The sequence below is a fragment of the Eriocheir sinensis genome, chromosome 47 (genome assembly GCF_024679095.1).
Source record: "Eriocheir sinensis breed Jianghai 21 chromosome 47, ASM2467909v1, whole genome shotgun sequence".
In the NCBI taxonomy this organism is placed as follows: domain Eukaryota; kingdom Metazoa; phylum Arthropoda; class Malacostraca; order Decapoda; family Varunidae; genus Eriocheir; species Eriocheir sinensis.
The window spans coordinates 4919267-4932863 of record NC_066555.1 but is presented as its reverse complement, the minus strand read 5'-3'; the positions used below and the strand labels follow the sequence as shown (position 1 = coordinate 4932863).

Sequence of the window (13597 nt, the reverse complement as noted above, 5' to 3'; positions counted from 1 at the left end):
TTTTTTGGGTCGCGTGTCATTCAAATACTGCTGCCTATCCTAAACGCCGGCCACTGTGTTTGTGTTGCAGCGGAAAGCTCGGCCAGTCATTCTCTCTAGCGTGTTTCGTACTGGCTGGGGTGTTTTATATGGTGGTAATCACGTGATATTAACGCAAACAACGATTACATTTTCATATCGTAATAATAACGCTTAAGTTCACAAATAATTAGAATGTTTTAATATCCCAAATAGTAATGTTAAAATATCACTAATAATAACGTTTTAATATCACTAATAATAATAATGTTTTAATATCCCAAATAGTAATGTTATAATATCACTAATAATAACGTTTTAATATCACTAATAATAATAATAATGTTTTAATATCCCAAATAGTAATGTTAAAATATCACTAATAATAACGTTTTAATATCACTAATAATAATAATGTTTTAATATCCCAAATAGTAATGTTAAAATATCGCTAATAATAACGTTTTAATATCACAAATAATTAATTTTTTTTGGTTTCCCAAATAGTAATGTTATAATATCGCTAATAATAACGTTTTAATATCATAAATAATTATAATGTTTTAGTTTCCCAAATTGTAATGTTATAATATCGCTAATAATAACGTTTTAATATCACAAATAATTATAATTTTTTAGTTTCCCAAATAGTAATGTTATAATATCGCTAATAATAACGTTTTAATATCACAAATAATTATAATGTTTTAGTTTCCCAAATTGTAATGTTATAATATCGCTAATAATAACGTTTTAATATCACAAATAATTATAATTTTTTAGTTTCCCAAATAGTAATGTTATAATATCGCTAATAATAACGTTTTAATATCACAAATAACTATATTTTTTTAGTTTCCCAAATAGTAATGTTATAATATCGCTAATAATAACGTTTTAATATTACTAATAATGGTAATAATGTTTTAATATCACAAATTATAATACCGCCTCAATATCGTTTTAATATGGCAAATTATACTAGTTTTAATATCGTAAGTTATATAGTTTTCATACCACACAGGAAAATGAGCAGATTCCTCATATTACACAGTTATTTCCATTTTAAATAATACTTTTTTTTCGTATTAAGAAGAAAAAAAAGTCGTAATATTAAAACACTATTAAAACGCCACTGGAGTTTATCTTTCTCTCCATCTTTTTTTTCCCTTTCGTGGTTTACTGAATGACACCGATGCGGATTTTCTCTCAAGTTTTGCTCCTCTTTTTTTTGTTTGTCACTATTTTTATATCAAGCAGAAGAAAAAAACTACTATTAAAAACGTAATATTAAAACTCAACCTTGGAATGTGTCTTTCTCTCCCACTTCTTTTTCCACTTTAAGTTTTCCTCCTCCTCTTTATTTTCTGTCACTACTCTTTTTATATCAAAAGGAAAAAAAAAACAATATTAAAACGCACTGTTAAAACTGAACATTGGAATTTGTCTCTCTCTCTCACTTTTGTCCCCATTCTTGGTTTCTTGAAGGACACCACTACGGGTTCTCTCCTAAGATTTTTGCTCCCCTTTTTCATCTTTAATTTCCTGTCACTACGCGGATACCAACGTCTTCACAATAACACAGAGTAACGTTTATATTTCACAGGCTAACGTTCTCATTTCACACAAGCAGCAACGTTTTGATCAGATGAAGGGAGACGTTTTTTTGTCATGCCACACGCAGTAATGTTTTAATACCACTGACAAAGCATTTCACGTCCCTAATACTATCACCGTTTTTAATACCAGAGAGAGAGAGAGAGAGAGAGAGAGAGAGAGAAGATAAAAGCAGGTGAGGAAAGGAAAAGGAGAGGAAAAGAAAATGAAAATGTAAATGAAATAAAATGAAAATGAAAATGAAAATGAAAATGAAAGGAAAGGAAATAGAAAGGAGAGAAAGGAGAGAAAGGAGAGAGAGAGAGAGAGAGAGAGAGAGAGAGAGAGAGAGAGAGAGAGAAATACCCCCTTTTACCTGTTAATCTCACCTGTATATCTCTCTCGCTTCATTCTGCCATACAACAACCTCATTCATGGACAGGTGCGTCGCTTATGACAGGTATTAATTAACCAGTACTAGTGTGGCTCGGTGGTGATGGTGATGGTGGTGGTGGAGGTGGTTAAGCTTATGATGTGGCGTGGAGTGATGTGGTATGTCGTTTGGCTTGATTTGGTTTAGTGTGACGTGCGTGGTATGGTCGGAATATTGTGGTGTGGCGTGGTTGGGCTGTGGTTTGTTTTTTGGTGTGATGTATGTGGTATGGTCGTAATACTGTGTGGTGTGGCGTGTGGTGATGTGGTGCTTGGTTTTGATTTGATAAGTGTGTGTCGATGTTATGTGGTTAGGTGGTCTGATGTGGCGTATGATTGATGTCCTGTGGTGGGTAGTTTGATGTTTCGTGGTGTGGTATGGTGTGGTGTTGTTGTTTGATTGGTGTGTGGGTCGATGTTTAGTGATGTGGTCGTGGCGTGGTGATGTTTACCGTAGTGGTGTCTCGCGTATTAGTGTGGCTGTTTGTGTTGTGATGTTGTTTTGATACATGTGTGGCGTTGTGTGTGGTGTTATGGTATAGTTGGTGTGATATGGTTTGCTAGGGTGCTGACTATGCTGTACTTATGTGACTGGGTGTTGTGTGTGGTGTTATGGTATAGTTGGTGTGATATGGTTTGCTAGGGTGTTGACTATGCTGTACTTATGTGACTGGGTGTGGTTTAGGTAGTGTGGTTTTGATACGTGTGTGGTGTTGTGTGTGGTGTGGGTGAGTGCAATGTGGTGTTCTGCTATACTGTGAGGTGAGATGGTGAGAGGTGGTGAGTGTGGATTATTTATAGTGTTGATTGTGGTGTTGTATTGTGGAGTATAGTGCATGTGTATTGTGTTGAAAGTGATGATGAAAATGGTGTGACCTCATGTGGTGTGCAATTTAAGCTAGTGTAAAAAAATTCAGCTGAGTGCAGGAAAAGGAAATTGTGAGCAGTAAATTGTGGTGGAGTAATGTGGAGTTAAGTGGATGCTTATTGTGGAATGTGGCCCTGCTTCATGTGGTGCCGCCTTGGTTAGTGTGTTAATATAGTATGATGTGAAATATGTTAAGTAGAGGAAAGGAAAGTAAGTCACAGGGCAAGTATATCTTGTTCAACCATTTATATTCTCTGTACATTATCTCATTAACCTCACCAGGGACACGATACTAAAAAAGAAAACGTAAGACCCCCCCCTTAAAAAAGAAAGAAAACCAACAGTACAAGTATATATATTACATCATTTCTCTTCTTTCTACATACCATTCCTTTAATTTCACCAGACACAGGAAACTATAAAAAAAAGCGGAGGAGAAAACCACCAAAAAATTACGAGCAAACCCGCATCGGTCTGGTGAGTCGCTCCACACACCACCAAACGAAAAAAGAGTTCGAGAAAGACAAATTCAGGAGTTCCGTTTTAACTTTTAGCCTCGACCCCCAGCCAGCCGTCCCCCCTAGCCGCCGCCTCCTCTTCAAAGTTGTGCCCGTCGAGAGGATGGAGGGAGGGAGAGAAAGGAGGGAACATTGCGGAAGGAAGGGAGAGACAGTGTATGGAGGAGGGAATATGGAGGGAGGGAGAGAAAGGAGGAGGGAACATTGCGGAAGGGAGGGAGAGACAGTGTAAGGAGGGAATATGGAGGGAGGGAGAGAAAGGAGGAGGGAACATTGAGGAAGGGAGGGAGAGACAGTGTAAGGAGGAGGGAACATGGAGGGAGGGAGAGAAAGGAGGAGGGAACATTGAGGAAGGGAGGGAGAGACAGTGTAAGGAGGAGGGAACATGGAGGGAGGGAGAGGAAGAAGGAGGGAACATTGAGGAAGGGAGGGAGAGACAGTGTAAGGAGGAGGGAACATGGAGGGAGGGAGAGAAAGTGTACATGAGGAGGAGGGAATATTGAGGGAGAGAAGGGGAAACACATCGAGGAGGGAGGAAAAAGAAGGGAAGGAGGGAGGGAGAAGCTGTGAGGGGGGGGGGGGGGGAGGAGAAGCAGAGAGAGAGGAGGAACACGAAGGGAGGGAGAGAGAAACAGCGTGAGAGAAGGAGAGAACATATAGGGAGGGATGGAGGGAGAAACAGATCGAGGGGAAGGAAACAAGGAGGAGGAAGCAGAGAGAGGGAGGGAGGGAGGGAGAGAGAAACAGCGTGAGAGAAGGAGAGAACATATAGGGAGGGATGGAGGGAGAAACAGATCGAGGGGAAGGAAACAAGGAGGGAAAGAGAAACAGCGGAGAGAGGGAGGGAGAAAAAAGAGTGAGGAGGAAGGGAGATGGAGAGAGTGAGGGAGGGAGAGAGAAACAGTGTGAGAGAAAGAGAGAACATAGAGGGAGGGATGGAAGGAGAAAGAGATCGAGGAGAAGGGAGCAAGGAGGAAGGGAGAGAGAAACAGTGTAAGGAGGAAGGAATGCGGAGAGAGGGAAAGATAGAAAAGAGTGAGGAGGAAGGGAGATAGAGAGAGGAAGGGAGGGAGAGAGCGAGGGAAGGAGCGGGCCGCGGCTTACCCGATTACGAGGCGGTTAAAGGAATCTCTCTACTTATGTTTTCCCTCTTTCGGAATTTCATTTGCTCACCTTTTTTTCGTAACGCAGTGGTGAAGTTTTTAGGTTCTTATAACACAGACTTTCTTTACTGGTGCGTGCGTCTCTTTGAAGTGGTTGGGAGGGTTTAAATATTCGATACTGGTCGTTTTGATTTTTTTTCTCGCGTTTTGTTGTTTTGGGGTCACAGGAAGATAGAAGAAAGAAGGACATTCGAAGGTGAAGGAGAAGTAATATTAGAAGGCTTGGATGGGAGGAGGATGAGGAGGGATGAAGGAGGATGAATGAAGGTTAGGACGTTGTTATAATAGCTGAACAGATGGGATTCAACGTAAAATCCTTAACTTTCCTCTCCCTTTCCCACTTCAGGACACGTTTAAGACAACCCTGACCCCATTTTCCTTAATTTTAGAGTAGCACCCCTTAAACCTCCCCACCGGCAACCCTAACCCTATTTTCTTTCAGTACCTCTTCCATTAAACCACTGTTCTTCTCTCTGTTAGCATCCCCTGACTTTAAACAAAATCCTAACCCTTATTTATTTACCTCCAGAATAAGTTAATGTATATGTTTTCATTTTAAGGCAACCCCCCCTTAATCTGTTGCTTCTTGTTTAGACCCCCAATTTTTGTTATCATGTTTTGGTATCTCACGGAAAACAAGACATACGATTTTTTTTTTCCAGTGAAGGAAGCAGCACAAAAGCAGTAAAGAGTCCACTAGGCACCGCTCCTATAAAAAAAAAAAAAGAGGTCAATTACGGACAGCGAGATATGTCTTAATACTTAAAATTAATATATCAAGACACCTCTCCACCCGAAATTGACCTGTCTTTTGGCTACTCTTTACATTTCGCTTTTGTGGCAGCGGCAAGTGGCGGGATTTTTTTTTGTATTTTTTTGTTGCCATTTTGAGCCGCGTCCTTTGATGTAAAAAAAAAAGTCTCTTTAAAAGGTCAGTACGTAGATGGCGTTCACGTAATGTATATCCTTAACCTTCCAGTCTTTCTTTCTCACCTCAGTCTACAGTCACTCTTTGCCGCTAAATTTTGACTATCTCTGTTTTTTTATCATTTATGTTTTGGTATTACAGGAAGATTCAAGAGGGAAAGACCTACGAGGGTTAAGTTAAGGCGCCCATTACTATACAAGTCGACAGCCTCACGTAATCACCTTGACTTCCCTCTCTTATTCCACACCTTAGGCCATGTTTATTTATGCCTCCTCAATATTTAAGTTTGGGACCACTCGAAAACCCAAGAAAAGACATACGAGGGGGTTAAGGCGCTCACTAATAGGTCGAGAGGCGGAGTTTATATAAGCTTTAACTTGCCTCCCTTTTTTCCCTCCTAAAGCCACATTTATTCTGTTCTTTTTATGTGGATTTCCTCTTTATCTCTTATTTGAAATTTAAGGATCACAAGAAAGAGCAGGAAAGGTCAGCAAATAGGTCAACAGAAAGTGTTTATCGGGATCTTTTTAATTTCCTTTCCTTTTCTCCATTTCAAACTATACGGTTCCTTTTTTCTTATTTTCCTTCCTTCCTTCCTTCCTTTCGCCTTTTCTCCCTCCTCGCTACTTCATTCCACAGTTCCTGTTTTCTTTCCTTTCTTTCTTTCTTTCTTTCTTTCTTTCTTCCTTCCTTCCTTCTTTTAGCCTTTCCTCCCTTCCTTTTTCCTACTTCAAGCCACGATTCCTTACTTCTTATCTTCCTTCTATTCTTCCTTCCTTCCTTTCCTTTCTTCCCTCCTCCTTTTTCCCACTTCATACCACGTTTATTCTTTGCTGTTTTCTTAGACTTCCCGTTTCGCTGTTTTAAGTTTTGGTAACACACGAAAAAACAAACCATCCACACAAAACACACAGCACTTCCCTCCCTTTTTCCCACTTAAGGCCACCACGATAACTTCCCTCTTTCTGACCTACCTTCTACTCACCTCACCATCTTGCCTCACATACCGCCCCGTCGCCTTTAGTCTATCGTTAATTATTTTAGAGTGGGGCAGGTAAACAGCATCTTAACGCTTCATTTCCTTGCCCCACCCGAATGCCTCCCACCACCCTCTCCCCGACCCCGCCTCACCTGCAATTAAGGGTTCAGGTGACCAGCCAGGTGTGTGTGTATGTGTGTGTGCGCGCGTCTCCTTGAACTCAATATACAAAAGTCATATTATCTTGCTTGGAAGGAGAGAGTGTGAGAAGACGTAAGGATTTCGGTGAATGGGAGGTGACGGTGATGGTTTTGAGGGAAGGATGAAGAAGAGAGAGGACGAAGGAAGGATGGGAAGGTGAATGAGAAGTGGAGGTGTTGGTTTTTAGGAGAGAATGAAGAGGAAAAATGACGAGGAAAGAGAGGGAACGATAGAGTGATGGTTGAGGGAAGGATGGAGAGGAGAAATGACGAGTAAAGAAAGGAAAGAGTTGATGGTTGGGGGAAGGATGTAAAGGAGAAAGGACGAGGAAAGAGAGAAGAATAGAGTGATGGTTGAGGGAAGAATAGAGGAGGGAAATGACTGAGAGAAGAGAACGGAGAGACACACAAGAGGAAGATGACTTAAAGACGTGACAATGAGAGGAAAAATAAAAGAAAAATGAGTGAAAATGACGGACAAAAGTGATGAAAGGATGAAGGATATTGCCGAGAAGAGAGAGAGAATAAGAAAGAGAGAGATAAGGAGAGACGGAAGGAAAGTGACTTAAAGGTTTGTTAAGAGAAAGGAATAAATAGCAAGTTAGAAGAGTGTGTGGAGTGTGAGGCGTGGAACGTTGATGAAAGGAGAGAGAGAGAGAGAGAGAGAGAGATTAGTGTGTGTGTGTGTGTGTGTGTGTGTGTGTGTGTGGTTAGGGTCAAAGGCAAAAGTTAACGTAATTGAAGAGGAAACACGAGAGAGAGAGAGAGAGAGAGAGAGAGATCTGTTCAGCTCCGTTAGTCTTTCGGATTGGCTAAATAAACACACACACACACACACACACACACACACACACACACACACACACACACACACACACACACACACACACACACACACACACACACACACACTTTTTCTGCTCCCTAAATGACGCAACTTCACGCCTGCTACATCGCACGCCATTGTTTCGAAACCGTGTTCTTTTTTTTATTTATTCGCTGTTGAAAAGTCTCGTTCTCTCCCTAACACTCCACGCAGTTACGTTTGATTGCAATTTTTTTTTTATCTGATTGAATTCTATGGAAAAGGTCACTGGGATAAGAGGAATGGGCGACTCTTTTCCACCCTTTGAACTTGTTTGTTTAGATGTCAAGCTTGAAAGTATATGAGAGAGAGAGAGAGAGAGAGAGAGATGGACAGACAGACAGACAGATCGACAGACACATTGAGAGGGATAGACAGGCAGACTGACAGAAGCAGAGTCGCAAAAAAAACGAAAACTCTGACAAAGAAATAGACAGACAGACAAATAGACTGACACATTGACAGGCACACACAGACAGACAGATAGAAACAGTCGTAAATATCTGAAACCATGAGAGAAATACAAACAGAGACAGATAGACACACAGACACAGAGACAGACAGAAACAGAGAGAGTCGTAACCTTCACATACAGTCCACCAAACACATGCAATAGACGAACAGAGATTGGTAGCAGGAGGGATCGGAAACGCATAGTAAATAAACCCTTAGCATCGAGTCTGACTTAGTTGTTCTGGGCGTACAATGAAACTATGAGCTCCTCCCGAATTTGACCTCTCTTTCGGCCACCTCTTTGGATTCTTTTTAGGAGCAGCAAGTAGCGGGCTTTTTTTTATTATTGTTTACTTTTTTGTGCCCTTAAGCTGTATCCTTTGTTGTAAAAAAAAAATGAAAGCGAGTGGAACGAAATTAAGTTTGCCGATCCCTTCCATCCATCGCGGCGGGGACCCTGGATGGACGTGAGCCGATGGTCTTAAGTCGGCCCGGCCCGATCCTGCAGCGCGCGTGCCGGGATTAAAAACTGAACATGGAACTCAAAACTATTGGTGGAGATTTCAGGAGCTTCCGAACCGATTTACATTCCGAAATTGACCTCTCTTGCGGCCACCTCTTTGGATTCTTTTTAGGAGCAGCGAGTAGCGGGCTTTTTTTTTTATTGTTTCCTTTTTTGTGTGCCCTTGAGCTGTCTCCTTTGTTGTAAAAAAAAACATAGTGTCCGGTAGAGAAGGATAGGGCAAGGTGGTGTGGAGTGCAGCATTGGGAATAGTCTTGACCATGAACTGATTCTGGAGTAGCTGGTTTGGTATTATGAAAGTGGTATTATATATATACTTTTTTTTACAAGGGAAGCAGCTCAAGGGCAAAAAAAAAAAAAAAAAAAAGGCTCACTAGACGCTGCTCCAACAAAAGAAAACAGAATGAGAACACAAAAGAGAGGTCAAAAGAGGTCAATTTCAGGTGGCTTTAGATTTTGGGTGGATTTAAACAGTGATGCGTCTTCATAGATTATATCATGAAAACGTCCTGTAAAAGTTATGGAGATGAATAGTTCCCAAGAAGCGGAAACCATGAATAAAAACAACAAACAAGAACAACAAAAACAATGACAGCAAAATGGATAATATTAGAGTAGTCGTAATAGAAGTAGTAGTAGTAGTAGTAGTAGTAGTAGTAGTCGTAGTAGTAGTAGTAGTAGTAGTAGTAGTAGTAGTAGTAGTAGTAGTAGTAGTAGTAAAAATAATAATAGTAATGATAATAGTAATAATAATAATAATAATAATAATAATAATAATAATAATAATAATAATAATAATAATGATAATAATGATAACAACAACACCAGTACCATCGTCAGCGGGTCAGCGGGAGCGGCGGCGTCAGTGCGGGCCTGAGCGTGGCTTGGCGCAGCACAGTGGCGGGGAGGAAGCACACCTGTGGAGCTGCCGGGCCTCCACTTGCCAAACCAAGCAAAACATTTCAGCCTCAACCAGCCCCTCCATATTTCAACCTGCCTTTTGACTAAGTCCCACAACATCGTACTTCCCTACCATCACCTACGGCTTCCAGCACTCATCACTAACCTTCTGATAACCTACCAAATGGGCGCTACGGTGCCATGAAGGAGGAAAACACACAAAATAAAAGGAGCACTCCAGCCCGTGTTGTTTTGAATACGGTGGCGCCCTCTACAAACACACACACACACACACACACACACACACACACACACACACACAAACACACACACACACACACACATACACAGGCAGCGTGAAGGGAGCGTGTTTACCTGATGATGTTTACTATTTTTTTTTCTCTCTCTCTCTCTCTCTCTCTCTCTCTCTCTCTCTCTCTCTCTCACACCCACCCACCCACCCACACACACACACAAAGATAGTAATGGTCAATGGTAAGGAAAATCACTAGAAACCATGAAAAAACGGAGCCCTGTAACGATCACTCCTACCACTACTACTACTACTACTACCACCACTACTACTACTACTACTAACAACGACAACAATAACAAGAAACGTACCATCGTCGAGCCCTACCAAGATTTCACTGACGAGTTAACAGCAATAGCCAAGCCTCCCCTCACGCTACTTCTACCTGTGTGTGTGTGTGTGTGTGTGTGTGTGTGTGTTTGTAGAGGGCGCCACCGTATTCAAAACAACACGGGCTGGAGTGCTCCTTATAATCTGTGTGTATTCCTTCCTCATGGCACCGTGGCGACCATTGGGAGGTTATCAGAAGGTTAGTAATGAGTGCTGGAAGCCGTAGGTGATGGTAGGGAAGTACGATATTGTGGGACTTAGTCAAAAGGCAGGTTGAAATATAGCGGGGCTGGTTGAAGCTGAAATGTTTTGCTTGGTTTGGCGCATGTGCAGTAAACCCTAACAACGTCTCCATGGCAACGCGGGTACAGCACCACCCTCCAAGTCATGCAGGAATCATAGCACATCAGGAGAATGAATATGATCACGCTGCTACAGTTCTATCACTGAATTTAAGTGTCACCGATATGCTTCACTCGGTAGCTGCGGGGGTCATGTTTCTTAAAGGCCCCTCTAAGCGAATTAAATAGAAAAGAATCATCTCTCTTGCAAACCACTTCATAATATATATATCAACGCATTTTGTGATCAGTTTATGCATCGTCTATTTTGGGGGGTTTATATAAAAAATTTGGCTCGTCGCTGGTACAAGGTAAAGCCACAAATTTGGCCCGTCGCTGCTACCGGGTTAAGAATGTATAATTGAAAAAGACTTTGGCCACATTGATTAATGAATATAAAAACGACCAACCAGCCAACTTTTGTTCTGCTGCAAGAGGTTCCATGTGTGAACGAAACCGTAGCTGAAATGACAGCACTGAAGAAAAAGTGCAAGTTTCATCTAAGATACTGGGTGATGCATACAAGATCATTCATAAAGCAAATGTTTCTAGAATACTTAGGAACCTATATTTTCTTGTTCCGCTTAAAGTTCAGTATCTGGTAAGCACACACGGATACGAGATGAAAAGGAAGAGATAATGGTGATGGTGGAGGGCGGTGATGCTAGGCCGTGGGTGGAGATGAGTGGATGCTGGGTGTTGTAACTGGGGTGATGGTGGTGGCGGTGAGGTTGAGCGCTAACGTGTAACTGATATATCATTGCTTCATTCCCTTATTATCTTCCTTATTTGTTTAGATTCTTTCATAGATTACATTTTAACTATTGGAGACCTTCACCTGTTTCACTGATAAGCACTTTCACCTTTCTTTGTCTTTTTCAGGTCCTCGGCAAGTGTTCTCTCCAACGCGCCAGCCAGCCAGGGAAGGACAGAGGGAGAGAGAGAGCTTCGAGGCCCTGTTGGTAAGTAGCGGGAATGGATTTCTTATGTTCGTGCGATAATCTTAGTTTATTGCCTTTTTCTCTCCTTTATTTGAATTTCTTTCCCGCGGTGGAACGTGATGTTACTTCTTTATGCCGCTTTCTCTCTCTCTCTCTCTCTCTCTCTCTCTCTCTCTCTCTCTCTCTCTCTGTGTGTGTGTGTGTGTGTTTGTGTGTGTGTGTGTGTGAGAGAGAGATTGTGATGAGTTGGGGAGTTGGAAGAGAGAGAGAGCGCTTTGAATGACAGTTGAGGTGTAGGCGCAGTCAGAGGTAGGTGGTGATGCTTTCGGCGGTCAAGCGCAGGGGGTGTGCGGCTATACTGAGGAATCCAATGTGGGGGTCTGTGGTCATCAAAATGTTAAGAACCCTTACAGAGGAGAATGAGAGGCCAAAAAGAGAGTTTATTTACGAGCGTGCGTGTCAGGTGATCTGTGTACGTGCCAGGTGATTGATGTTACCTGTCCTTCATACCTGCTTCGTGATGATGAGTGACCGTAAATTTAAGGCCCCGGAAACGATATACGAGATAAATTTACATCCCTGTTAACCGCTAATTCAATTAACACACACACACACACACACACACACACACACACACACACACACACACACACACACCTGCATGCAATATTAGGCACTACCTGTGTATGTTTCAAGTAAAAAGATGTTTAGACTTTATATTACGGAGTGGTCATACAGTGCCTTGTGAAGTGTGCTCTGCCTGTTTAATTTTTCAACGCTTACTCGTCGCCTGTCTCTGAGCAAAGGAAGTCGAGGAAATTGTTAAAAAGGTGTGTTGAAAGAGGGAAGAGAGAGGATAAATCAGTAACACTATTCTTGTTTATCTTTTTCAAATAGAGAAGATTGTTTGGGTTTACTTAATGTTTTCTTGTTTGCTTATCTTTTTTTTTTCTCTCATCCATCCTGTCTTCCTTCATTCCATTTTTTCTTTCGTTATTTTCTTCCTTCCATCATACCTTTCTTCATTCTTGTTTCTTCCTTCTTTCATCTAACTGTTCTTTGCATTTTCTTTCTTCTTCGTGTCTTCCAAAGTTTCTTATTTTCTTCATTCTTTACTTTCTTCATCACTTAAGTTCTTTCCATTCTTCCTTCGTTCCTTTTCATTCTCATTCCTTTCCTCAATCTATTTCTTCATTCCCTACATTCTTTATTAATTAGTTCTTTCCATTCTTCCTTCGTTCCTTTTCATTCTCATTCCTTTCCTCAATCTATTTCTTCATTCCCTACATTCCTTATTATTTGTTCTTTCAATTCTTCCTCCGTTCCTTCTTGTTCTCATTCCTTTCCTCAATCTATTTCTTCATTCCCTACAATCTTTATTATTTGTTCTTTCAATTCTTCCTCCGTTCCTTCTTGTTCTCATTCCTTTCCTCAATCTATTTCTTCATTCCTTACATTCCTCATTACTAAGTTCTTTCAAATCTTCCTCCATCCCTTCTTATTCCTCTCTTCAATCTTCGCACCCCTCCTTCCCTTCCGTCCTCCTCCTCATATCATCATCATCATCATTATCATCATCATCATCATCATCATCATTATCGTCATCATTATCATCTTTCCTTCTCCTTTTTCGTCTTTTCTTATTATTATTTCGAATGCCAACTTCTACGTCCACCGTCATCACCACCACCACCACCACCACCACCACCACCACCACCACCACCGTCATCACCACCACCACCATCACCACCACCGTCATCACCACCACCACCACCACCACCACCCATTATGAGTTATCAGCAGGAAGCAGCCTACACACAGCCTCTTTTTCCACCACCATCATCACCACCACCACCATCATCACCACCACCACTATCATCACCACCACCACCACCACTATCATCACCACTGCCCTCACATTTTTTCACCACCTTTCCTTGTTTTTTTTTTATTCTCTTCCCCGTTTTTTATCTTCACCACAAAACTGTTTCTTCTACATTTCTCGCTACAGTAATCTATTTTCTACCGGTTCTACTACCACATATATTTAGGAGCAGTAAGTAGCGGGCTTTTTTTTTAATATATATTTTTTTTACGCCCTTGAACTGTCTCCTTAGCTGTAAAAAAAAACAAAAACTCTACCACCACCATCACCACCACCACCACCACCACCACGACCACCACCATCACCACCATCACTGCAGTATCCAAGACCTTCATCACCATCCT

At 41.4% G+C, this 13597-nt stretch overlaps 1 protein-coding gene across 1 annotated transcript in view; it reads left to right on the top strand.

Annotated features, from left to right (window-relative positions):
* LOC126981165 (uncharacterized) overlaps positions 1-13597 on the top strand; it is a 186257-nt gene that overhangs the window by 103478 nt on the left and 69182 nt on the right. The window contains exon 3 of the mRNA XM_050831882.1: positions 11310-11389. Coding sequence (XP_050687839.1) covers positions 11310-11389 — 80 coding nt within the window. The remainder of the gene's footprint in view (positions 1-11309; positions 11390-13597) is intronic.